The following is a 24,920-nucleotide window of genomic DNA, read 5'->3' as shown; positions in this document are numbered from 1 at the left end:
GGGTAGAATGGGAATTAAAAAAATTAAAAACTGACCTTTTTTAACATCACTTAATTATTTATAGGGACTAAATTAATATTATTAACAATTTATTGTGGACCTTTTTATCAAATGGGAAACTAGGTGACATTTTTATCATTTCATACTCTAATATGACATTTTTCATCATTTCCCTTAATAATAATAATAATCATAATAATAATAATAATAAGGAACAAAAGAGAAAAAAAGCAAAAGAATAATATTTTTGATTCCATGGACCTCCTAGGTGATGACACATGCATGTGTCAATAAAACCAACAATATATAATTTCGCAACAAAATTAAGATGAAATATGAAATTTCTCAAAACTAATTGAACTATAGATATCAATCTCGAGAGCCCCTACCACGCGCTTGAGAAAAAAGACAGTACTCTCTTCTCATCTAACAGTGCGCTCTTATGGCTCCATGCCGCCATCGTCGAACGGGCCATATTCACTCTGATTGGATATGTTGGAGGCGTTAGAGCATGTTCACCCGTCGGGTCACCGGGTCAGTTACTATTCACTACTTTTTAGTGTTTATTTCCACTCTCTGGGTCATGGGCATAGTTTCTTAGCTAGCCTGAGTCACCAGGTCAGCTTGTAGGTCATGAAAGTGACCCAGGTCAGTTTGAAAACTGTGCCCGTGACCCATATGGTGAAAATAAACATAAAAATAGTGAATAGTAAGTGACCCGATGACCCAACGTTTGGACTTGCTCTTAGGGTCTTCTATTTGTGCAATATCGATCTCTTTTAGGGAGATAGGGGTGGTTGGGAGTGGGTTGAGGGAAGGGAAGATACGGAGCTGGCGAGATTGGGTTCGTTTCTCGCTGGCCTGGTTAGCGAATTGGCTTGGTGTCACGGGGTCTGTGAGTCTGTGAAGGGCTAGTAGTGGCGACCTTATGTTGGCAAGGCAGGTGTTGATTGTTCCCCGTTTCTAATCAACATGACTCGATCTAGTTTGGGTCCGTGGTGGGTTAGGCCAGGCTAGGCTAGCAGCCTACGATATTCTTGTTTCCTAGGTTGAGACTTGGGCTTGGGTCCTGCCGGGGCTGACTTTTTTTTATTTCTGGTTTTTGCTTTATTTACTTTAATTGATTACTGTTGTCTCGCCTTTGGCGTGTGATAAATCACTATATGTATCTTGTAGGGCTAGTCGGGCTAAATGTATGAGTGCATTCTAAATGCCTTATCTACCCTAACAAGGCGACCATCCCGCATTCTCCTAGTGACAAGATGTAACAAAGTATCGTCAAATTTATCTTTCGATGGTAACATAGTAGGAAACTATAATTTTGATAATTACGTTTCATTGTAATCGAGTTCTCTTTCCAGTATATAACCATTATAGCAAAGAAAATAAAGTTGACAATAGAACACTCTTTGCTACTACATTAGCGAGAAGAAAAATATTCTTATCCAAACAACCACTTCTAGTCTTAATAAGAGTACGAGGAGTACATGGGTGTTTTCATACATCACTACCATCCTATTTGATGACTACATTACCATAAATTCAAGACAGACGACAAAGCTCTTAATCCTCACGTTCTCCCGTCAGCTTACGTAGCAGAAGACCAAATGGCTTTGGATTAGGACGTTTTGGGCACTCTGAACTCCAGTGTTGACCATACTCGTGACAAACTCCACATTTCTTCCTGACGGCACGCCCTTTCCAGTGGTGAGCTGCATGGACACCCAACCTAGGACATCCCTTGCAAAATAAATCATAGCCATTGCCAAGAGTTACATCCTTGGCGTTTGGGATACAAACCAGGTACGGGCAATCAAACTTCCAGTGTGCATTATCCTTCAAACAAACCTCACAGGGCCCAAATACTTCGTCTTCTGATGACGAAGAGTCATCGTCTTCTTCTGTTAAGACAGTTGCATTAATTACAAATGAACATGAGACCAAAAAAAGAACAGCCAAACCTTAACCAGATGCATCTAATTAACATTGCTAATACTCAAGACAACCAATTTTAATTCCCAGCATACTATGTATTCTAGCATATCAGCAAAGAAAAGGCTCTTCCACTTTTTATTATCTCATTCAATTACTGCAAAGGCACCACTTTCAAGCTTACTAATGCCAATGTTATTTCAACAAACAATATGATTCAATAATAGCGTAGAGCAAGAAAGTTATTTAGTAGCAATTGAGTTCCAACTTTCAAGGATGGTACATGGATTCCAAAAAAAACAAAAGAAGATACAACCATGATCAAATTTTGTTGAGACTTGTTCTCGGTAACCAAAGCAACGGTACTTAAAATAAAATTTTCCACAACAAGTTTAACCTTTGTCTATTTACTTAAAACCTATTTGCAAATTAAGCAATGCAAACACATTTCAACTACATAAACCAAAAGTAAATATTTCAATATCAAAAGAGACTTTCCAAAAGAACAAAGGGTATAAAATTAGACTCCCCCACAAAGTCTCTTGCAAAATGGAGCCCAAGCAACCTCCAGATTAATCACATCTGTAGATCAAAAGCATACCTTGATCAGCTTTACTTATCCGGTGCATGTCTGAGGGCCAAAATCTCCGGAGAGGAGTCGAGTCTAGTTCAACAAACTCAGCGGTACCTGTTTGTAGTTCCACCAAAGTTAAATAAGTTACGAGTATTTGGGATTTGGTATGGGGCCAGTTTTAGATAACATAATGAACAGACTGGAAAGCATAAACCGGCCAGGAGAATGGAGCATAAGCTAACTAGGAATAGGAAACCTAATCAAAGTAGAATTGATAACAAACTCAACAAATATTATATAACAACATAATATGGAATGGAAACAATAAATTTTTCTTGAAACATACATATAGAGAAGCTGCAGATGAAATCAATTGATGATCCCAACAAGAAGACAATAACTAGTTACTGATACTCATCATCATGGACAAACCAAAATGAATTAACTGGCTTATTTGACAAGCTAATTCTCATGCAAACCTAAATAAATACAAAAGTTCCATGTAAGCATTTGATTTTTGATTCTAAATCCCATTCAAATTATGCAAAATGAAGAAGCATTTATTGTCGTAGAACTTCATACAAAATACTAAGACGAAACCCAGCGGGTTTAAGAAATTGTTTACGAATTCATAAACCCTAAAAGAATATATAAAAGCATACCATGAGACCCGATCTTGTGGTAATCCCGCATTGGCTTTGTACTTGCATGGACAAACCCAGCGGTGCTAGGAACAGCTCCGAAGGATTCCACTGTAAGCGAACCATGACAGTCAACATCCCGCATTGTATGTGTTTCCTGATGCAATTCACCATCAACCCAATATTTCAAGTTGAAACAAACACTGGGATTCTTGCACACAAGTGTATCAATGGCAGGCACAGTGATGTCGGCTACTAACACAAGAATGGTTCGCTGGGGGGAGGCCGAGCGAACCACCTGAAATATTTTATCAAGGATAGTTGAGTGCTCCAGTCGTGGGACTCCGATTTCGGAAAGGTAATGAGTCATAAATGCAGTGTACCCTCGTCTGTGGTCTGAATAAGAGTGATGGATTGAAGCGCCTGTCTGGCCAGCTGCATAGGATTCACAAGAATAGTTGCTTGACTTATCATTCCAGTAGCGGGTTTGCTTGATGAGATAAAATCTAATCGGAAGCCATTTTTCCTCACTTGGTTTGTATTCAATTGTCTCTCTTTGCAACACTCTGCTAAAATAGCAGTGACTCTCGCTCGTCGACGACATGGTGATATTCCTAAATTGTGGTCACTAAATTAGTTTTGCCTACATACACATCAAGCTAACAACAAACCTAAATCAACCAGGTGAAAAAAGAGAGCCTAACAGAAATACGGAATTTAAAAATAATAATAATAATTAACCAGGTATAACAAGCCGTATTCTATAGAGCGAACAGTAATTCATTGATTATCAACAAGGAATTACAAGGGCATCATGAATGAAATCAAGAGCAGTAAAATGCCAAACAGATTAGGGATTAGAATCAGATCTGGGTTCAAACTTCGAAAGAAATAAGAGAGAGAGAGAGAGAGAGAGAGAGAGAGAGAGAGAGAATTCAGAAACAAACTATGTCTTGACGAGGCAAGGGAATTAAAAGACAGCAAAACCTGATGGAGGATTCAGACAGTGGGCAAGAGGGCGTATGGGGCGAGCAACCGAAGGAGTGCTACCGTCTCTCCTATTATTCTGTATTTTAAAGACCGGAGCTTCTTCTACCCACCCAGGTGGGTGCTCACCTAGGGTCTCCAACGGTGCGTGTAATATACGTGCTGTTAGGATCCTAAGCCAAAAAAACGTCTAGGTCGCAGTAAAATAAGTTTTACCACACTCATCCTTGCACGTGATATATGAGATAACGTAAAACAAAAAGAGATAAGAGAATTTTCAGCCGCATAGAACGGTTAGAACCCAAATGAGAAGAGGAGACGCAGAAATTGGGAAGGAGAGATCGAATCAAGCTGATTAAACCTCAGCATCGGTGCCTTCTGCCGATTCTCCTCTTTCTTGAAGTCGACGCCGCCGTTCCCGAATCAGGACCTCCCCTTTCCGGCTACTTCGGTGCCTTCCGCCGATTCCCTTGTTTCTTGAAGTCGACGCCGTCCCGGAATCAGGACCTCCCCCTTCCCCTCTTTTTAAAACTGCCCCGCTGATTCCCCTCTGTCGGTCTGGCGTGATCCTATGTCAATGGTATAGTCGTCGGCAACAATCGCAAGTTGGCGTTAATTAAATCCGAGTGAGTTCGAGTCACTGGAATTGTGAAGGATTCCATTATTTGGGTTACTGGGTTTTGGGCGATTTGATGTTTGGGGCTGCGCTTTCAGGACCAGAACAACATTAGCAGGTTATTCATCTGTGATTTTTGTATAGTCAATTGTTTTTGTTTATATTTGTTCCTGCGTATCATAAATATTGAATAGTGAATTAGAGTTTTAGCAGAATGTATCACCGGAATTACTGAACAGGTGATGGGCTTCATGATGGAGGAGCATAATCAGAAGAATTTTGAAGAGTCCAACTCAGGACCAAAAGGGGTACATTTGGTGGATTCGGCTAATTTGGATGTCGCATGTTTAGAAACAGAAATTGGGAGGTTGACATACACAGTTGATTGCATGGAACCCAAGCTGGAGGATTTAAGATTACATGTATATAACTTAGAACATGCGATGCTTGAAATATTGAAGGGTGATTGTATTGAGGAAATTGTTTCTGAGGTTGTCGAAATTGTGAGTTTAAAGGCCAATAAGACTCATAACCTGTTGAGTCGAACTGTTGGTACATCCTTTGTGGAGCAAATGGATGAGGATTTGTTTGGTGAACATGGGAGAAGCAGTGAAGACCCACTAAAAAAAGTGACCAAGTCACCAGTGCTGGATGGCTATGCTGATGAGGGACCCCATGAGGAACTCATACATGATGAGGTAGCTTCGTGAACACTCCCACCCCTTGATAAACTGATTAATGTACATAATGCTATATTCTTTTTAAGCCATTTTTCAACTAAAATTATGTGATACTATTAGAAAATTATATTGTCACCGCTCTCATATCAACGCCACTGTAACTTGCAAACTCTATTTGTTGGTGAACACAGCACAAACCTGACCACGTTACGAGGGTTAAACAGCAGCCCCAAAAGACTCTTCGTTCTCGGAAGCAACAAAGGAGTAAACCCAAAGCCCCAATTTTTGCAATAAGCGGTCTCATCACTCCTGAGAATGCACATCTCATGAAATTTCTATTTAGGAAGAATGGAATTGGAGAAGACAAGTGGAGGTAAAAAATCATGCTATTATTTTGTGTAATTACTTATCATTATAATTGTAGGCTCTGATATATGTTCCTAAGTTATTGTAATTGTAGTTTAGTCTGATATGAACCTGGTTATCTCTTTATTCATGAAATTTTATCCACTGTTGTCAAACTAATATTGGATTTAATAGCATAATACTATATCTAAGTTCATCTGTGTATGTTGGAACCCGGTCATGTTATTATACTGAAAGTAGGAGTAGGGGCCTTCAGTTAATCAATACAGGGTCAGATTTATATTCCTAACTAAACACTCTTAAATATTCGTGCAGTGAAGTAGTAGCTAGTTATGGTGACTACGCCGTTAGTAGAAAGGAATTTCAGTGTCTCTCTCCAGCAACTCCACTATCTTGCAAGGCTAGACTCTCATCTAGTTCCCATTGTACATATAATTGATTAGATATTTATTTTCACACTCATTTAATGTCCAGTTATTATAACCAGGTCATAAACATATCTGCGGCGTATTTGAATGAGCCGGAGTCAGAACATTGGTTTCTCCCTTCCTTTTTTGGGGTATGAACATCTGTTGCCCAAAACATTGCTAGAAAATTTGAAATTATTGCATCCACATGGTTTGGCTAACAAATCATTTCATATCGCAGGAACGAGCGAGGGTAAAAGATGAATCATGTAGCTATGCTAAGTGGCTCACATCAACCATTGAGATGTGTGGTCTGAAGAGGTTTCATCGTCGCCTCCAACAATGCTCCAAGGTAAATTTCTGCAACCATAGTTCCATTATACTTGAATTTTTATTGAATGTATATTCTTTACCGTATTGAGGACTATGATGTAGATATTCATTCCCTTGCACGACAATATGGAAGACCACTGGATTCTGTTGGTCATGCACCTCCCTGAAAAAAAGGCAGAGGTGCTGGACAGCTTCCCTGATGTAAGGTCACGTGAGAGGCGAATGGATCATGCAAGAGATGTGGTTAGTTCCACATAGACAATGCCCCTTTTTATTAATTGCATTCTTTGTCTATGATTATGATGTGATATCAATGTGGGCAGATGGCAATGTTGCAGAAGGTATTTGGTACTGAAACAACATGGTCAAACTCCAAATTTTATCATTTTCCATCATTCACTCTTAACTTTTCGGACTTTAACCCAACGCATGAACAAAAATCTGAGAGCGGGGTATTTGTTATAAGGCACATGCAGTACTACCGTGGCATGTGGTCAACAACGGTTAGTACTGCAACTTACCTAACGACTTTTTTGATGCAATAGACTGATTAAATATTTACTTTTTGTACTTTGGTGTCAGTTTCATTCGGAGGACCAGCGTACTCGATTGGCACTTGAAATTGTTCTTCATCCAAGGAATGAACACCGTCAAATATTGATTGGAGCAGCAGCAGGAGCTTCGATGCCGCCAATAGGTGAAAGTGAGCTATTCAAAAATATTCCTCTTCCACCAACCGGAAGAAAGTTTCGTAGCCACCGTAAGCGGCGAGATCATGTGTCAAAGGACGTCTAGGTTATATCTTGGTCTTAAGTATTAATGAAATGACAGTTTGAGTAATTTATTGTGAGAGCCCATACCCAAAACAGGGTCGTTTTTATTTTGTTTTTGTTTGGTTGTTGTGGTAGTCATATTTTCAGTTTTGGCATCACTTTATCAGTTTATCTAGTGCTACTGTTTTCATAGACTTTGTGGTATCCTTGTGTATTATTTTTGTTTCCATGGTCTAGTGCTTGTAATTTTTGTTTGTTTGTTTGGCAGCAATTTGTCTAGTCTTCGTAATTTTTATTTTAGATGCATTACTTATAGTTATATACTGTGTTAGCTTTTTTATTTGAATCCTTTTCTTTTTATTTCTTGAAGCATCCAAACTAAGTTTGAAATTTTGGCCTGGAACAATTTTGAAAGAGTGAAGAAATTTTTGGTGGCTGTGTATGTTTATGTGTTTTTGATTTCGAGCTTTCAAATATTGAGATATATTTTGAAATGGATACACAACTGCTCGGTACTATATATAGCTATTGAAGTTTCGAGAAGTATGAGTCAAGGTTAGCACTACTACAAAGCTTTAAGACGATGTAAATAGTAATATAGGAATTCCGTCAGAAGTTAAGGTTTCCAGTTTTTAAGGTGATGCTAATCTGCATATAATCTTGCAATTTTTACAACTTCATTAGTATTCCCTGCTTCCATTTTAATTTAGGTTGATAAGGTGGTCTGGGTTGGAGCTTTTTCACTGTTTTGTTTGTTTGGACTTTGGAAATTGATATTGACTCTTACTTTACGCAATTGTCTTGAAACTCTTACTATAATTTTATAAATGTATATCACTTCTCTTGATATTGACAAGGATTCTTTTTTTGAGATCTCTAGATGATTAATTTCTTTGAAGTTGTAAGTTATGAAACAGGGTTTTGGTTAGATTGCTCTATGGTCTCTTACCGCTGGATCTCACCGGGAAAATGCAGGTATATCAATAGGTATAGATTTTCAACTGCTATTATTTTTGTTGTTGAAGAAAGACAAGTTGATTTGTACCAATTATGGCAGACGTTCTGATTTTGTTCATAGTTTTCTGTCCTGAAGCTTATTGATTTATGTATCTACTATGATTCTCATATTGGTAAGGTGATTTTGTACTTTGCACACAGTGTTTTGAAAATGGAAACTATGGGAAGAACAAATTGAAGTTAGATTTCAACTATAACAACCAGTACGTTGAAAAGAGTGGAAATACTGGAGTTGAGTGGACTGAATCTGAAACTTCCTTTAACACCTAGAAAACTATACTTCTGTCCAAAATTTGTGTGCGATATTATTTGCTTTCTATGACATAGTCAGAAAACCTAGAATTGGAATTTGAAGTTTTTTGATAGATTGTGTTCCCTTGGGGTTCAATTCTCCAGGTGGTTTTGGATGCCACACCTAAATTGAAGAAATTTTTGCATTCATTTTCTTTATGGCATTGATATTCGAATAATTGTTGATTTGCTTTTTGTGTTGTTTCTGGGAATTCTTATTAGTGTGTTATTGTTTAGGGTTTGATCTTGGAATTTCAAGATGCTGGCCAATTTTGTTCATAGAATGAATGGACCAACACCTTTTTGAGTGTAGAGTGTAGTACTCTTGCTGCCTGCCAGGTTTGTTTACATTAGTATGTTCTTTCTGATACCATGAGTGGCATGTTGTTTATATTAGAATGAATGGACCAACACTTTGTGGGTGTAGTACTCTATGATTACATAGATACTGTCCTCTTCTTATCCTTTTCGTTGACAGTTCTTACTTGATCAATGCTCTCATCAGGGAATTCGACTGAAGTTTCAGGCGCATCTGACATTGTTTCATCAAACTTGTTGCAGGTACTTTAACATTATCACTACCGAAATGTGTCACTGTTATAACTGAACGGAACTTTGAAATTTTGATTTTGATGAGGCAGGTAATCCTGTTGAATGAGCATACTGAAGTCCGCACTATTAGATTAGGACTTCAGTTGCCTGAGCCTTGCATCGACATGGAGATTATTTCTTCAACCTTTAGCGAGCAAAGCAAACATAAACAAGAGTGCTTTCTTGTGCTTGGTAATTCAGGACATATTTATGCCTATGATGATTGCTCAATTGAAAAGTATCTTCTATAGAGCCAATCTAAGTCACCAGCCTCGTTGCCGAAGGGTAGTGTGTGTTGTTTCGAATTTCAGCAGTTTCTTTCAAGGTATAATAAACTGGTTCAACTGCTAGGCCATTGCCTTAAAAATTGAAATTTTCTTGCATTATTAGTTTATTACTTCAGTGAAGTACATTACAAATGGTCTTAAGATTTTTACATACTTCTTCGCAGGAAGTACAAAGAAAGGAAACGATATTGTTCAAAGCGTTAGACTAATGAAGGTTGATGGTTCTGTACTTTCTCTGAACATAAATCACAGCTCAAGACATCTTGCTGTGGGATCTAGTAAAGGACATGTAAGCTTAGTATCTAATGTGATCATTTCCTTTCTCAACCAGTCTTCTCCTATTCCCCTTCATTGATTGTGAATATCTTCTCCTCACAGGTTTCAGTTATTGATATAGAAGGGCCCACTCTATTATATAAAATCCACATTGCAAGTGAAATTTCTACCCGCATCATCTCTCTGCAGTTTGAAACCTGCAGTTTTCATGGTTTCGACAAGAATGTCTTAGCTGTTGCAACAGAGGACTCATCTGTTTTGGCTCTTGATAGTGATAATGGAAACACATTGAGCACTAGTCTGGTTCATCCCAAGAAACCCACTAGAGCACTTTTAATGCAGATCTTGGGTAAGTTTTTCTCAGGATGGAATCTTGTCATTTTGACAACATTAAACAATCTCACAGAAATTTTCTTTTAAATGTATTAATGGTCTAGACTCCAGCAAAGGGAGTAGTGTTGAGGATGCCAAAAGACCTGTCTTTGCTACTGCTATGTTCCGAAAAAGCAGCATACATATATTCCTTCACACATGTCATGCAGGTAATTAGTACTTCATCTTATGTAGGCACTACAAATCTGATTATGTCCTCTTATCTTTCTTTCTTTCAACTCAGGGAGTTAAGAAGGTAATATACAAGAAGAAATTTCAATCATCTTGTTGCTGGGCATCGACATTCTACACCTCTGATGTTGGCCTTATACTCGTTTTTACAACTAGAAAAATTGAGATAAGGTGGTGACATGTCATAGTTTTTTTCTTTTGTTTTTCTTTATTTGAATATATTCACAAGTAAATTACATAGCCTAAAAACCTGTCTATGAAATGTTAGGTCCAACCATGACTTATCTTTGATAAAGGAGACTTCAATAAGGGCCTTCACATTTTCCACGTCAAAACTAAATTCACATGCTGGCAATTCGATATGCTCTTCATCCGAAGGAGAACTTGTTATGGTATAGTATTAGATTCCAACCTTTTGATAACAGTTGCTTTAGGGGTGATTTAGTAAAATCTTTATCATATGATTTTCTCATCCTTGCACAGGTGAACAGTGATCAGGAAATCTTTCTCTTCTCTCTCATTTTCCAGAAGCAAAGCTTTAGGTAAATGTATATTTGAAAGTTTCTATAATGATTTTGAGTGACTAATTGCTATTGTAATTTGTAAAGGAAAGCTCTTCTAGGCCATAGTTTTCTTACTTTTCAGTGTCTTTCCTCATTCAAGGCTTTTAGACTCTTTCAACTTGACGTACCAGAAAGATCTGATGGTTTCACAAGAAGAGCTTACATCAGGACGCATCATTCAAAAGGAAAAGAAAAAGGTATTATGTACGGTAATGATGATCACATGATTTCATCTGTCTACGCAACCTATTTGTTGTAGAATGAAAAATTGCACAAGTATTTAAATTTATTTTCTTGGCAGGGTATGTTTAGTTCTGTTCTTAAAGATATTGTGGGAAGTAAAGGGAAGAATGTCCCTGAGATGGAAAATGAAGATACTAAAGAAAGTATTGAAGAACTTTCAAAAATCTTTTCGACTGCTAATTTCCAATTTGATGCTGAGAACACAGACAACCAGGCCATGGGTGTAGATGATCAGTTAGATATAGGTATTGTAAACATAAAAGTTTTCTTGCAACCAGGCCATGGGTGAGAACAATTGGTGTAAGTTCACTTGCAAGCAAATTAATCAAGTTTTAATGTACAGTTTCGATGTAAATTCACTTATATCAATAGTATACCCGCAGCACCGCGCGGGCTTTTTGCTTAGTGTCAATTTACTAAATCCCCAAAAATGTTGAACCTTTAATTTTTTTTTTTTTTGTAAGTAATTGAGAAGTATTTAATATGAACTCCATGATTGCATGACAATCCTGATAGAACACCAGCAAACGGAACAGAAGGATCACAAAAGGAACACCATGAATGGAATAATATTGGATCACACCAGCAAACGACAGAAGGAACACCATGGAATTAATGAAATAGATAAGATATATCGTTATCCAATATCATTCAAAAATGAATGATTATCCAATGAGATACCTCGTTCAAATGATATTCAAAAATCAATAGTTATCCCATCCTTCAACAGAACTTTATACATTATCAGTTTCTATTAGTTATACGGAGACGTCACAGTTAGTCCCATGCTGCAACAGATCTTTATACAAACTCAGCTTTCCCTTCCAACAAAGAGCAGGTGAAGAAGAATTATAAGACTGTGAGCCATGCAGGATACTAATATATCTCTGATATTAATATCAGATTCTATGTCAACGGGCGACGCCATTAATCTAGTGAAGAAGAACGAAATACAAGATGAGGAAGTGTGTACGTTTATGTTAACGCCAACGCAATTCATTGAAACCACTCAGGGTCTGACAATGGACCAAGCAAATGTCATCTCCAGTATCGGCTTCGGGGAGTTACATCACCTGGGATGCAGCACAATATTTGACACGGTATGTGAGATGATGCTTAATAGCATTGATCCTCTAAATGAGATTGTGTTGATACATGGCAAGGAAATACCCTTTGGACCCGCAGATTTTGCACGTGTCATGGGCATAAAGGATGGTGGATTAGACATTCAGAACATGGGAGATACGAACGAAAGTCTTGTTAGGTTAATTAGGAAACAATTGGGGGGTGGAGAAGGTGGACTACACATTGCAAGTTTGAAGAAATGTATCATGGAAAGTACACGGGCTGATGAAATATTCAAGATAGCTTATACACTTTATGCGGTCGCATGCATTTTATGTCCCAACGGAACCAATTTGGTCGACCAGTCATTGATTTCTACTCTAGTAGAGACGAACTTGATAAAGGATCTGAATTGGGCAACGTTCTGCTACTATAAGATGCAGGAATCAGTCATATCGATGCAATCGAAAGGGTTCCGCAACCAAGCAATTTGTGTGCTATTCCTACAAAACTTTTACTTTGACGTCGTTGATAATGAATCCAGATGGGTTGACAAAGGAATTACTCCAATCGCTGCATGGAACACTACTTTAGTGAAGAAATTGATTAGGTGGGTGGAACAAAATGGGGGAGTCACCAACACAAACCAGAATGTTTGGAGGAGACAACCTATAATCCATGAGAAGGAGTCTGATGCAAATGGGAAAATATATGATGCAAAACAAATATTGTTGAGTGTAGAAGGCCTGCATAAAAGGGTTTCTAATATGGAACAAAAAGAAAGTCGGCTGACAGAATCAATGGAGAGAATGGAGAGGATGCTAGGCTCATTCCAAGGGGCAACAATTAAACATATTGTTGGAGAGGTGTTGGCTCGTTTAGAACAGCGAGATGAAGGCAAGCATGGGGAGTGCCAAGATCAATTTAAGTTCAGAGCGGACCTTAATGTGCATGAATTCAGAGGCTCAGAGGCACAGTCTAATGATCCATCAAGACTATTGAAAGGCAAAAATATTTGCATGAACCCCCTGCCAGACGAGGTCATATACTTTATTCTTTATATAACTCATTTCCTAGGCATGCATTAATTAATTAATTTCATTGTATAATTTTATCGTATCATGAAGAAACAAGGTCGTGACTTGGTGGCCAACTTATATATTTCTCATGGAATAATTAATATGTGTAGGTTTGCATGGGTAGAAAGATGAATCCCCCGCTCAAAGTCCAATCAAAATGTTCATTTAGCCCAGATGGTCCTCCGAAGCCGGCTAAGCGATCAATAAAGGAAAAGAAACTAAGGGGTGTCGGGGTGCAGTCAATGCATATACGGAAGGCTCTTTTCAGAACACGAGGAAGAACATATGGCAAGCAAACAAGAGTGGAACTGAAGGATGATGAAAAACAAGAGGAACAAGGTCTTCGTTGCCTATTCAACGTCAAAGCAAATACTCCAAAGGAGGACATTGAGTTGCTGACTTTCATTGGGTTTAGAAAGAAGCCACTTACAAATCTTCAAATGAGGTGTGTACAATTTACCAATTGCTATATATAATTCAAATTATATATTGTAATATTTAACAATGTTTGCTTTGATTAACAGATATTACAATGTCACAGTAGCTAAACATGGGGGAGTGATTGTATCAAGAGCCGACATGCAATGCCTACTGCCTGGTCAACTTTTGAGCGACTATGTACGTCCTCTATTTCCCATACAATTAGCATTGCATGCACAAACGTACATTTTCTTATTAGGACTACCATTTTTTGTTATCTTTGATATTTTTCATTAGAATGGTATATTAGGAATGCATGGGTTCGTGCTTAATATTAATAGTTTGGCAGCCCCTATGTTTAATATTAAACTCTGATAATGGAAAACGGAATGTGCAGGTCATCAACATGTTTGCAAGCTACCTTAATGAAGATGGGTTTGGGGATTGGTACTTCCCAACCTATTTTGGTGTAAGGAGTTTAATTTGTCAATGATTTTCAGATTAAATTACCTATTCCATTAGAGGCCTTGTTCTAACATCGTGTATAAATTGTAGGCAAGCTCTAATGTGAAAAATATTCAGATGACCAGAATGGAATGGATTGAACACACCTGTCGCGTTAGCATGTTGGATAGATTCAAGGGGAAATTCAGGATGTGCAGAAGGGTATTCAAACATGTTTTTTAGTTCAAAGCCTAAGAGATGGCACAATCGAACAAGAAACATTATTCAATCCCATTTGCTGAAATTGTGTCTTCTATGCAGATATACATTCCTTTGTGCGATCCTGCATCTGAGGGGCATTGGTATTTGTTGGTGGTGCACAAAGACTCCAAATTTGGGGAAATCATTGACAGTGCACCTGATGATGATAGGACTTCATTCCGTGAGGAAGTTGCAAGAATGGCGGTAATACTAAACAATAACGTTTATGTTAACTATTGTCATATTGAATTGAGCTGTCAGCAACCACATATCTTAATCAGTCAAAAATGAATAATAAGATGCTGCCATATCCGCAGATGAAGATGCTAGACAGTGTTTTTGGTGATGATATTAGGGAGGAAATGGGACTGCTACCTCATTTTACTGATCTTCCATTCATGGATAAGCACAACCACCCGGTTCAAAGAAACTCGTTCGACTGTGGTGTGTTTGTAATAAGAAACATGCAGCATTATGGCACACAATGGAATGAGGGTGTGAGTGGCCTCAAAACAAGAATCTAATGTTGCATAAGGTATTATTAATTATACAAAACAAATATACTTATACACTATTCGTGGATGCAGTATGTTTCAGATGAGCACCGCGCAAATTTGGTCCTTGAGTGTGTCAATCACCCGCTCAATAAGGTGGAAAATGTAAGAGAAATGGTGGCAGATTGTTTGTCGCAACGAGGGGGAGATGCGGTAGATGGAAACAAGCATGAATTTTGTAATCTGTGTTCAAGTTGCACATCTGACCTGCAGTGAAAACTGGGTGAAATAGGTCATGGAACTGTTTTTATTTATTGAATGAACCATATTGAATGATTGTGATTTAATTTTGAACCTAAAGTTATGGAAAAAAATAATAATGACATTGCTCGTCTTTGCTTGAATGCATCTTCTTTTTTTTTTTTTTTTTTTTTATGGTTGTGAGGACCCTGTTCAATTTATCGTGCCAAGTCTGGCTACAGTTAGATTATGGTATCAGTCATATCGATGCTTATCAGCCAGTACTTTACACAGTAACTTGAAAAATTACATATCAAGTACTGAAAACTTTTTGATCAGTTGGAGCACTTGCCTTGTTGATCCTCAATGGAGAAGGAGTAGCATAAATATATGTTACATGCTTATCAGCCAGTACTTTACTAAGACAGTAACTTGAAAAGTTACATATCAGGTACTGAAAACTTTTTAATCAGGTACTGAAAACTTTTTAATCAGTTACATATATACAACAACAACCTTATAAACTACCAGTAGTTACCTCACAAAAACAACAACAAATCTGCGACTAGGTAAAAAGATTACAAAAGACTCACCTTAACTGTTCCAATGGTTCTGCAGATAGTCCATTGATAATGTAAGTTTCTTATCTTCTTCGTTTTTGGTCTAGTCCCTTAAACGAACTTAAACCAGAATGTTTGTCATAAACTGTTTCGCCGAAATTAAAACACAAGTAAATACTCATGATGACCAGCGAATAATGTCTGAACAAAAACAAGTACATAGACAAAATACTCATGCTTTTCTGACTATAAAGTTTCGCACTACTGATCTATAAATATATCAGTACCACAACTATTTCATTGCCTGTCAGTCCTGCAAACTTCTGGTAATGAATTTTCTTGGAAGTCTTGAGAACATGTTCACAGACCAAGATTTTACTCTGACCTCCAGCAGGCTGTGTCAATAAAAGAAATGTTTATTGTCAAGTTATAGAAAAGAAAAGTTATCTTTTCAGATACTTTAGCATTATCCATGTTACTATAGTTCAACACAATCTATAGTAGAAAGGCATACAGAAACCAGAAACAGGAAAGTAATGAAAAGAGAGACAAGTGAGTAGCAAGAATCATAATGCAGTAGAACAAAACAGTACCAGTCCATCCGTATTATTAAAGTAATGCCTCCAGAGCGGCCTTAGTTTCTCTTGCCCACCAACATCCCAAACTGTGAACATCACATTCTTGTACTGAACTTTTTCCACATTAAAACCTGTTCAGAAGAAGGCTACCTTAGTAAGTTGACAGCGAAATCAACAGATATATACATCACATTCTTGTACTGAACTTTTTCCACATTAAAACCTGTTCAGAAGAAGCCTACCTTAGTAAGTTGACAGCGAAATCAACAGATATATATATATATATATATATATATATATATCGTCTACCCAGTGGGTGTGGTTATATAAACGCACATTACAATGTAACATGCCTAGTTGCTTATAATTTTCAGATTAATGAGACTCTTGACATAGGAAACACGTATGCATGTTAACAGTACGGCAGTCAAATAACAACTTCCCAACAACAGAGCCTCATGTATCGGAAGACCACTTCTAGCGATTGAAGATACCCACCTATTGTAGGAACAGTTGACAAGACTTCTCCAATATGCAGTTTGTAAAGGATGGTTGTTTTACCAGCCGCATCTAGTCCAAGCATCACAACCTAAGCCACCACAAACAAAATTGATACAAGGAAAGTGAATAAAAGGTGATCCAAGTGAAAATCATGCTCTTTTTTGATAAGCAAACTACGCTACGAGTCCAGCATTTGTATAATAAATGCATATGTAAGTAAAGCCATTTTTCATATACTCTGGCCACATTAGATTCTTTGTATATCAGCTTATGTATTTATCGTTAGGAGGAAGGTAAGGAATCTATTTTACTCTGACCAATACACACCTGCAATTGATGCTCAGAAAGGCTGCACGAATGTGTTCCCACCATTTAGATTTGCAGATGGAGCACTCAAGGAAGCCAAAAAGGTGTCGTGACCGGTAAAAAAGTCAAACGTCCTAGATTCTTCAACATGATGCAACATATGTTGACTGCTAGTTTGATTGAGGAAAGCATCATCCTCATCAATCTGACCAATGTTTGTGAAACCAGCTGGACCCTTGTATCTATTGGAACCCGGAGTAGACTGCAAGCTAGCATCAATGGAGCTGTTCCGTGCTCTTTGGAGACGAGGTTCATCCTTTTCCCCCCCCATTTTGTGCAGCTAGCAGTGCACAAGTGCGTACATTATGACCTGGCCGGCTGCAAAATCCACAACCCCTCCCTCCTGGCTGATCCCTCTCAACCTCAACACTGGTGGAATGCCTGGAATGAGTGCCCTTGGTTTTGCACACGTTCGGATCCCTAATCACATTAGGTTGTAGACCATCAACAGTTTCTGGTGGCTGACTATCTTTGCATCTCTTGAATGTTTTGGACCTAACCATTAGTCGACTAAGACAGTTAGTGATTTCTTCATATGCCTCATCTGAGAATGAAGCTGAATGACAAATTTGAGCACAATCACCCATCATTTGCCCATAACGGGCAAGCTGCAAATCCTTGGCGGGCATTATTCCACTACTGAGGGTGCTGGTATCTTTGGTACAAGCCTGTTTTGTCCACCTCTGATTAACCAAAGATTCTGGAAGGGTAGTCATATTCATTGTCTTTATGACTGTGAAGATGTGGCAGCAAGGAATACCATCCGACTCAAAGAGGTGACATGAGCATACGAAAGAAAGGTCGGGCTTACCTTGATAATGTGTCACATGCCATGTCCTTTCAGGTTTACCATATTGGGTTACAAGATGAAGTGTTGATCCTTGATTCTCATAACGAACACGGTCAGCAACGAGAAACTTTGACTCAAAAAGAATTTGATCTTTTATGAGGAGGAATACGTCGTGGGTAAACCTTACACTAACCTGTTGTTGAATACACCGCATGTGGCTGCCAATAACCGGGTGCGAGTTCATTGATTTGAAGTCATCGTTAAGCCCATTAAACCTGATGCATTCAATTGTCTTGTCCATGCGTGGCAACACTTCACACAACCTCATGTAACGACCAACCCCACCTTTTAAATTTCTATGCATTGCCTCGCATCTTTGAGTGGTACACATACCACTGAAGAAATGGTTCCTAAAGAAAGCTTCTGCCCACCTCTCCCTCTTGTTGTACATTGCAGCAACCCATTTGTTGTCTTGAAGCCCATTCATTGTCACCATGTAATGCCACGACTTTTCCCACTCATCAACTCCGAGTCCGGCAAAAATTAGGTGGCAAAAATCCCTTTGGACATCCGCATCCCTAACATTTTTTACAACATTCTTAGCAATGTGCCATGCACACAATCGATGTCGGGCCTCCGGAATGAGATTCACAACTGCATTTCTCAATGCCTCGTCCCCGTCAGTGAGGACTGATATTGGTTTTTTCCCCCTCATGGAAGTCAAAAAGGCCGTAACCACCCAATTGTAGGTGTCCTCACTCTCATCAGCCAACAATGCACACGCAAATAGTACTGTCGCCCTGTGGTTATTTGCACCAACAAAGATGGCTAATGGTTTGCCGTATATGTTGGTCTTGTAGGTGCTATCAATAATCAAAACATCCCCAAAATTATTGTAATCTGCTAGAGACTTCGTATCTCTCCAAAACATATTACCCAGCCGGCCTTCTGCATCAACACTGAACAAACAGAAAAACTCCGCCTCTTTAGATGCTTTCAAATTCATGAAACTGATTGTAGACTGGGCGTCACCATCAACCATGAGTTCCTTCCTTTCAGAGTCCATCTTGTTATACAAATCTTTGATGAGGAAACCAACAAATTCATGGCCACCGGCTTGGTGGACCAACAACTCATAAGCCCGGCATGTACCAACAGAGACTTTCTTAAGTGCTGTTACCTGAGCAACGTCATGGTCCCGAACCTTGCGGTGCGATCGGAGGAAGGGAACAAACTCTGTTGTAACAAGGGCGTGGTTATGTTCGGTGATGAATTGGACCACACGGAAGACACCACTTTCCTTGCATCGGCGCGCTGTGATACGAGCTTGACAATTACCTCTGGTAATATTTCTCTGTGGAGGGCGCTGCCTTTTTTTTCCATGTTCATCTTCACCAGACTGCTTCCCAGAACGTTTCATACTTCTTCTATCAGCATCTTCCACGATTGGTTTCTGGTTAACTGTCTTCCTCTTGCATACCTGTTTTGTCCCATGAGGTGGACTAAGATTTTGGGCGCATGAAATGATTTCCGATGCAAAACTAGGATCAGGCTTGCCCCTTTTTTTTCTCTCACCCTCCTTTGAACACACTAACTGTCTTCTCACCACCACTTGTGCTGTATTTCGACACAACTTTTCCTTTCTGAAACTGAAGCCCATGGCAAGTGAATAGTAAGCATAGAATGTATCCACTGCCTCGACGCTGCTAAACTCAACACCAATCATATCAGAGGATCTAAGATCTTCATACTTCTTGCCGTTGAAGTGTAGACAATCCAGATTCTCATCCATATTTGCACTCTGGGAAGCTTCCTCATCCGAGAATAACTCTTCGTACTCATCTGAAAAGTCATCCTCATCTACAGACCAACCATGGTAATTCGGTTCACTGAATCGCATGCCGCTCTCATCCATGATTTCTCTCCCTATCTGCAGTGCAAAGAAAGTAGAATTTTAAAAGTGGACAAGATTCGTATAATCACATGCTTTCAAAAAAAAAGTATAATCACAGAAAGCATAATCACAGAAAGTATCATTTCATTGTATAACCTCTGACCCATGCTTTCAAAAAAGAAAATGAAAAAAAGTATAATCCCAGAAAGCATAATCACAGAAACTATAATCACATATTATAGCCTTTGACCCATGCTGTCAAAAAAGACAAAGAAAAAAAAAAGCATAATCACAGAAAGCATAATCACAGAAAGTATAATCACAGAAAATAGCCAACAGCTTCACCAAAAAGTGAACTCCCCATATTACCCATCGTATATGAGAACAGTTAGATTTATATAAAAAATATCAAGGAAGGGTAACAATGTAAACTACAGCAAACAATTGAGAAAATATAATACGGTATGATTAGATGAAGGTACTGTTTGATTGAGAATCTGCAGTAAATTGGTTTTGCTGAATAAGGAACTAACATACGTAAGTAGTAAACTTTTTTTCACTTGCCTTGAATCATGCTTTTAAGGCCTCTGTGTATGTTGTTATTGTTACACTAGGAAGAATGGGAATTGGTTGTCTTTCTACCATCTCTCTTTGGGGTTATGGTACCTATACTTCTGTGCATAAAAATTCTTCTGTTGAATATAGTTAGTTTTGGTTTGTGTAGAAAGAGAACTCATAGGGGTAGCACTGAAAGCAGATCGATAAGGACCTGTTGATCCATATTAATTTTTCGTTGTTAGTGTTTCTTTTAGTGAATGCCATGTATCAAAACTATTTGAGCTCCTTAGGTTGATAGTTATACATATCAGTCAACAGCGCTTTGGTTGAGATAATAGTTCAGTTTCTAATACCAAAGTTCATCATCTGCTTTGTATCCAATAAAGTTTTCATGCTTAATATATATCATACTCATTCAAGATCTCTTTAAGCTAAATTTAAGCTAGACCAATTCTATAGCCAGACAGCAAACCATTTCTATTGGTATTAGAGTACTATGACTTCCTATAACCATACGGACACAAATCATTGCCTAGAAGAGCTTTGCTGCTATAGCTACATCAGATGGGTACTTTATTTATAAACTTGCACATAAACTCCTTTAGGTAACAATGAAATCCAACAGAAAAAGTAAGGATTGATGAAATATTGAACACAGTTGACAATGAAACAATTTAACATACCTGGTCTTGCGCTTTTCCTTTCAAGTCCAATCAAATACTTTACAGGTACCTAAACAAATGAAGTAAATGTCACCGTAGATCATTATCACCTATCTTACACAAAATACTGAAAGCTCCAAATCCTTGAGAAACAATTGAATAGCAGTATGGAGTACTCCGTGAAAATTGATGAAATTAAAACTGCATAACCCTGAGAAAACCAAAAGAAAATTTGAAAGAAAACCAAAATCAAAAACCATGAGTGCAATGGAAACTTAACCCCAAAATACCCTGTCACAATTAGGTAGTCATAATCACAGAAAGCATAATCACAGAAAGTATAATCACAGAAAATAGCCTTTGAGCCATGCTTTTCAAAAAGAAAAAGAAACAGAGTATAATCACAGAAACAAACAAAAACATTATAGTCTTATGTAGTTTGTGATACATATAGGCTTAAATAACTCCAATTATACAAATGCGTACGCATTCAAGCATTATAAAACTATACCTTTTTGTGTTCTGTACGTAGAGGGAATGAGGGACGAACATCAAGAAGACAAGAACGGTTTTGTCAGATAGCTGAATTACATACCCAACTTCGGAGCTTCCCTTGGTGTTAAAGGTTTAACCTTTTCATCCCTAATCTATAACAAACATTTAAAACTCCAAATCAACCATAGTAATATATCTAAACTCAACTCAAAACATTACAATCATACTTACATTAAATTGATTGATTAATTGAAACTCAACTCAACCCTTATATTAAATTGAAATCATACTTACATTGAATTGATTGATTGCCTGGAATTGAAGAGGGAGACTGACAGAAGTAGGGTACTTTGATCTCTGAGAAAGTAGAGAAGGTGAAAGTCTGAAAGACTGAGACGGGAGTGAAAGGAATCGTCCGGCGAACAGGTCATACACTCGTCCACTCGGGGTTCCACTTCGGCACTTCGGCACTTCGGCAGTTTATGACTTAGGGTGGGCTTGACAATCCTACACCCAATTGGGAAAACCAAAAAAAAAAAAAAAAAAACAAGCCCAAATTATTCCGGTGGGCTTCGGTCCTCCCAAGCCACACTACCACAAACGGAAGCAAAGGTTGAGTTCAATACCTCATATTTAATTTTTTTTGTTGAAATCTTTTTAGTAAGTTATACCTCAATATCTATGTAAATAATTAACATTAGTCACATAAACATTTGCATGTAAAAAAAAAAGACTAATTAACCGAAAAAAAATTGTGAAAATATATTGTTAAGTTATTTTTCAAGTGGACGTAAAAATCATTTGAATAATGTATTAATATAGTAATTGAATAGCTCAAGTTGATAATTTTACACAGTACCTACTAAGACACCATAAACATATAAGTAATCTCAAATTTATCAATTTCCAATTTCGATTATATTGATTGCATAAAATCCTTGTATGCCTACTAAGAATACTTGTTTATTAGTTATATGGAAAAGTATACCTTCCATAACCAGCAAGGCTGAGGAAATAGAATTCATGAAATTCATCGTTGGATGTTTTCATGACATGAAGAAATGGTTTTCATCAAAATTTCAACTATTGTCATCTTCGTTTCAGTCTTAATTTTTCTGGTCAACCGTAAACCCTAAATACACATAAAACTAATATGCACATAACCATTCACCCACAACTTCTTTTTTGGAACTGTCAGATCTCACACTCTCGTGGGTATGAGCTAGGGTTGCCACTTGGTTTCGTAATTACCAAACCGACCGAATATCAACCGATATTTTAGGTTTGATAAACCGACTTTTTTGTAACCGAGACCGATAAAACCGAAATAAAAAATTACCGAAAAAGTTAGTTTGGTTTTGGTAAATACTGAATCTATCGATTATCTAAATATTAGTTTTATATACAATAGTTTTCAATACACATACATGTATATTAAGAAATAAACATAAAAGTTGTCATAATAGTATGAACATTACTCAATATACTATATAATTAATATTACATGTATTTTGAGTAACCTAGTCCAAAATGGTTAAATAACCTAGTTTTATTGAAAATAGATAAAGTTTGATGTCATATATACAAAAGAAAGCTATGACTAGTAGATGAATACGAAGTTTACGGTTATAAAATTGAAAAACCTAATTTTATTCATTCTCATTTATATTACAAAGAATTAGTTGTTCTAAAGTTGGTAATACCAAAAACCGAAATATCAAATTTGGTAGATATGATTAAAAATCGAAAATATTGGTTGGTAATTGGTAGCTCAATTTTGAAACCGAAAGCTTTGGTTTTGAAGTTGGTAATACCTATAACCGAGTCGAACCGACCGAGTGACAGCCCTAGTATGAGCTATATAAACCAATTTAAAAATTCAGAAATTCTACTGTCCTTTTGATACAGCTCATCTTATGGAAGTATAAGAGTAAAAAGGGTCGACCATTTTGTTCCACATTGAAATGACGGCAGATGGGGTTAATAATTTTACACAGTACCTACTAAGACGCCATAAACATATGGGTAATCTCAAATTTATCAATTTTCAATTTCGATTATATGGATCGCACAAAATCCTTATATGCCTACTAATGTAGTCTAACTTGTTTATTAGTTATATAGGAAAATATACATCTCATAACCAACAAGGCTGAGGACATAGAATTCATGAAATTCAACCGTTGGATGTTTTCATGACATGAAGAAATTATTATGATCAAAATTTCAACTATTTTCATCTTCGTTTGGGTCTTCATTTTTTTGGTCAACCATAAACCCTAAATACACTTAAAACTAATATGCACATAACCACTCATCCACAACTTCTTTTTTCAAACTATCAGGTCTCACACTCTTGTGGGTATAAGATATATAAACCAATTTAAAAATTTTAGAAATTTTAGTTTCTTGTGGTTCAGCTTCTCTTAGAGAAAGTATAAGCGTAAAAATGGTCGACCGTTTTGTCCACATTGAAATGACTGCGGATGAGGTTAATAATTTTATATAGTAAATTCATGTCACTAATTGCCACCAAATTTGAGATAATAAATTCAGTTTATTATACATTGAAAAAAAAAAATTAATTGCCATCATATTTCAGATAATACATCCAGTTTATTATAAATTGAACAAAAAAAAAACCCAAAAGGGGATGATGACATGGCTCGAACCTGAGCTGCCACCCCAAACCCATCACGCATAAGCCACCGCGTCAACACCATCATTAATGATTATTGACCTTTATTTATCAACTTTAATTCTTCTCAGAGCTGATTCTTTGTCTTCCTTCTCCAGAACCTGCGATTTCAAAGTCTTTGAGGAGTTAATCCCTTCTTCAACATTCTCCCAAATACAATCAGAAATCCATCTATTTACCCATTCGATCCACCATTTAATTCCTAAACCCACATATCCTAAATGAAACACGATCTAGCTTCACCTTCGACTTCTAGTAGAGGATCACAGTAGAAGAGGATCACAGTCTTCATTGGCTTCAGAAACTTCAACGACCAAAGGCGGAGAAGATGAAAGAAAATGAAGATGAAAAATAGGACTGCAGGACCTCTGTCTTTGTTCCTTCATAGCTTGTATCAGTTTCCAATTTCACCTTCGTTCCGCCAAAGATCCGGATTAAGTATTTTGTTTACCCGGATTTTTACCTCTTTGACTGTGGATCTTTTTTTTAAACAAGTTAACGGTTGACGGTGACGGGCTTCGAATACAAACGGCTGATCTGATGGCTCAGATTGCATAGTCGCCTCAGAAAGCTCAATCTCTTGACAACGCATTAGGTGACCACCCACCTAGGTGGGTAGAAGAATTTTCGTTTAAAGACGAAGGTGATAACAAAGGAGCCCAAACACAAAACCA

The 24,920-nt window shown here is 37.5% G+C and overlaps 4 protein-coding genes and 1 long non-coding RNA gene across 9 annotated transcripts; 3 read left to right on the top strand and 2 right to left on the bottom strand.

Annotated features, from left to right (window-relative positions):
- Positions 1–1,377: 1,377 nt before the first annotated feature.
- LOC112172758 lies at positions 1,378–24,920 on the bottom strand. Of its 3 annotated transcripts, none has more exons than XM_040509239.1 (5): positions 24,886–24,920; positions 4,135–4,228; positions 3,169–3,761; positions 2,534–2,620; positions 1,378–1,901 (listed from the first exon to the last, which is right to left on the bottom strand). In XM_040509239.1, the coding sequence occupies exons 3-5, from the start codon at positions 3,749–3,751 to the stop codon at positions 1,564–1,566; spliced, it is 1,008 nt and encodes a 335-aa protein (XP_040365173.1). In that variant the 5' UTR covers positions 3,752–3,761; positions 4,135–4,228; positions 24,886–24,920; the 3' UTR covers positions 1,378–1,563. The 3 variants fall into 3 exon arrangements, with proteins under 3 accessions (XP_040365173.1, XP_024165997.1, XP_024165996.1); XM_024310229.2 differs by lacking the exon at positions 24,886–24,920 and having other exon boundaries at positions 3,169–3,445; positions 3,531–3,761; positions 4,135–4,273; XM_024310228.2 differs by lacking the exon at positions 24,886–24,920 and having other exon boundaries at positions 4,135–4,268.
- On the top strand, positions 4,438–7,307 carry LOC121050138. The gene is made up of 10 exons (XM_040509238.1): positions 4,438–4,868; positions 4,990–5,448; positions 5,622–5,803; positions 6,112–6,196; positions 6,284–6,355; positions 6,445–6,555; positions 6,639–6,779; positions 6,860–6,877; positions 7,003–7,039; positions 7,119–7,307. Exons 2-10 carry the CDS (start codon positions 4,993–4,995, stop codon positions 7,154–7,156), a joined length of 1,140 nt encoding a protein of 379 aa, XP_040365172.1. The 5' UTR covers positions 4,438–4,868; positions 4,990–4,992; the 3' UTR covers positions 7,157–7,307.
- Positions 7,421–11,460, top strand: LOC112172759. The gene is made up of 12 exons (XM_040509240.1): positions 7,421–8,296; positions 8,855–8,956; positions 9,123–9,178; positions 9,259–9,533; positions 9,660–9,784; positions 9,874–10,120; positions 10,209–10,313; positions 10,388–10,506; positions 10,604–10,727; positions 10,819–10,877; positions 10,999–11,095; positions 11,200–11,460. The coding sequence occupies exons 7-12, from the start codon at positions 10,236–10,238 to the stop codon at positions 11,428–11,430; spliced, it is 708 nt and encodes a 235-aa protein (XP_040365174.1). The 5' UTR covers positions 7,421–8,296; positions 8,855–8,956; positions 9,123–9,178; positions 9,259–9,533; positions 9,660–9,784; positions 9,874–10,120; positions 10,209–10,235; the 3' UTR covers positions 11,431–11,460.
- Positions 14,549–15,014, top strand: LOC121050139. Its single transcript, XR_005802065.1, has 3 exons — positions 14,549–14,614; positions 14,728–14,907; positions 14,998–15,014. It is a non-coding gene; the product is annotated as an uncharacterized LOC121050139 (long non-coding RNA).
- LOC112172757 (protein FAR1-RELATED SEQUENCE 5) lies at positions 16,070–22,019 on the bottom strand. 3 transcript variants are annotated; one of them, XM_040509236.1, is made up of 5 exons: positions 21,843–22,019; positions 21,565–21,700; positions 21,075–21,264; positions 17,111–19,869; positions 16,070–16,099 (listed from the first exon to the last, which is right to left on the bottom strand). In XM_040509236.1, the coding sequence occupies exon 4, from the start codon at positions 19,852–19,854 to the stop codon at positions 17,401–17,403; it is 2,454 nt and encodes an 817-aa protein (XP_040365170.1). In that variant the 5' UTR covers positions 19,855–19,869; positions 21,075–21,264; positions 21,565–21,700; positions 21,843–22,019; the 3' UTR covers positions 16,070–16,099; positions 17,111–17,400. The 3 variants fall into 3 exon arrangements, with proteins under 3 accessions (XP_040365170.1, XP_024165995.1, XP_040365171.1); XM_024310227.2 differs by having other exon boundaries at positions 21,075–21,123; XM_040509237.1 differs by having other exon boundaries at positions 21,075–21,123; positions 21,565–21,695.

Source organism: Rosa chinensis, chromosome 6 (assembly GCF_002994745.2).
Source record: "Rosa chinensis cultivar Old Blush chromosome 6, RchiOBHm-V2, whole genome shotgun sequence".
NCBI lineage: Eukaryota > Viridiplantae > Streptophyta > Magnoliopsida > Rosales > Rosaceae > Rosa > Rosa chinensis.
The sequence above is the reverse complement of the archived record's forward strand: the minus strand, read 5'-3'. Positions and strand labels throughout refer to the sequence as shown.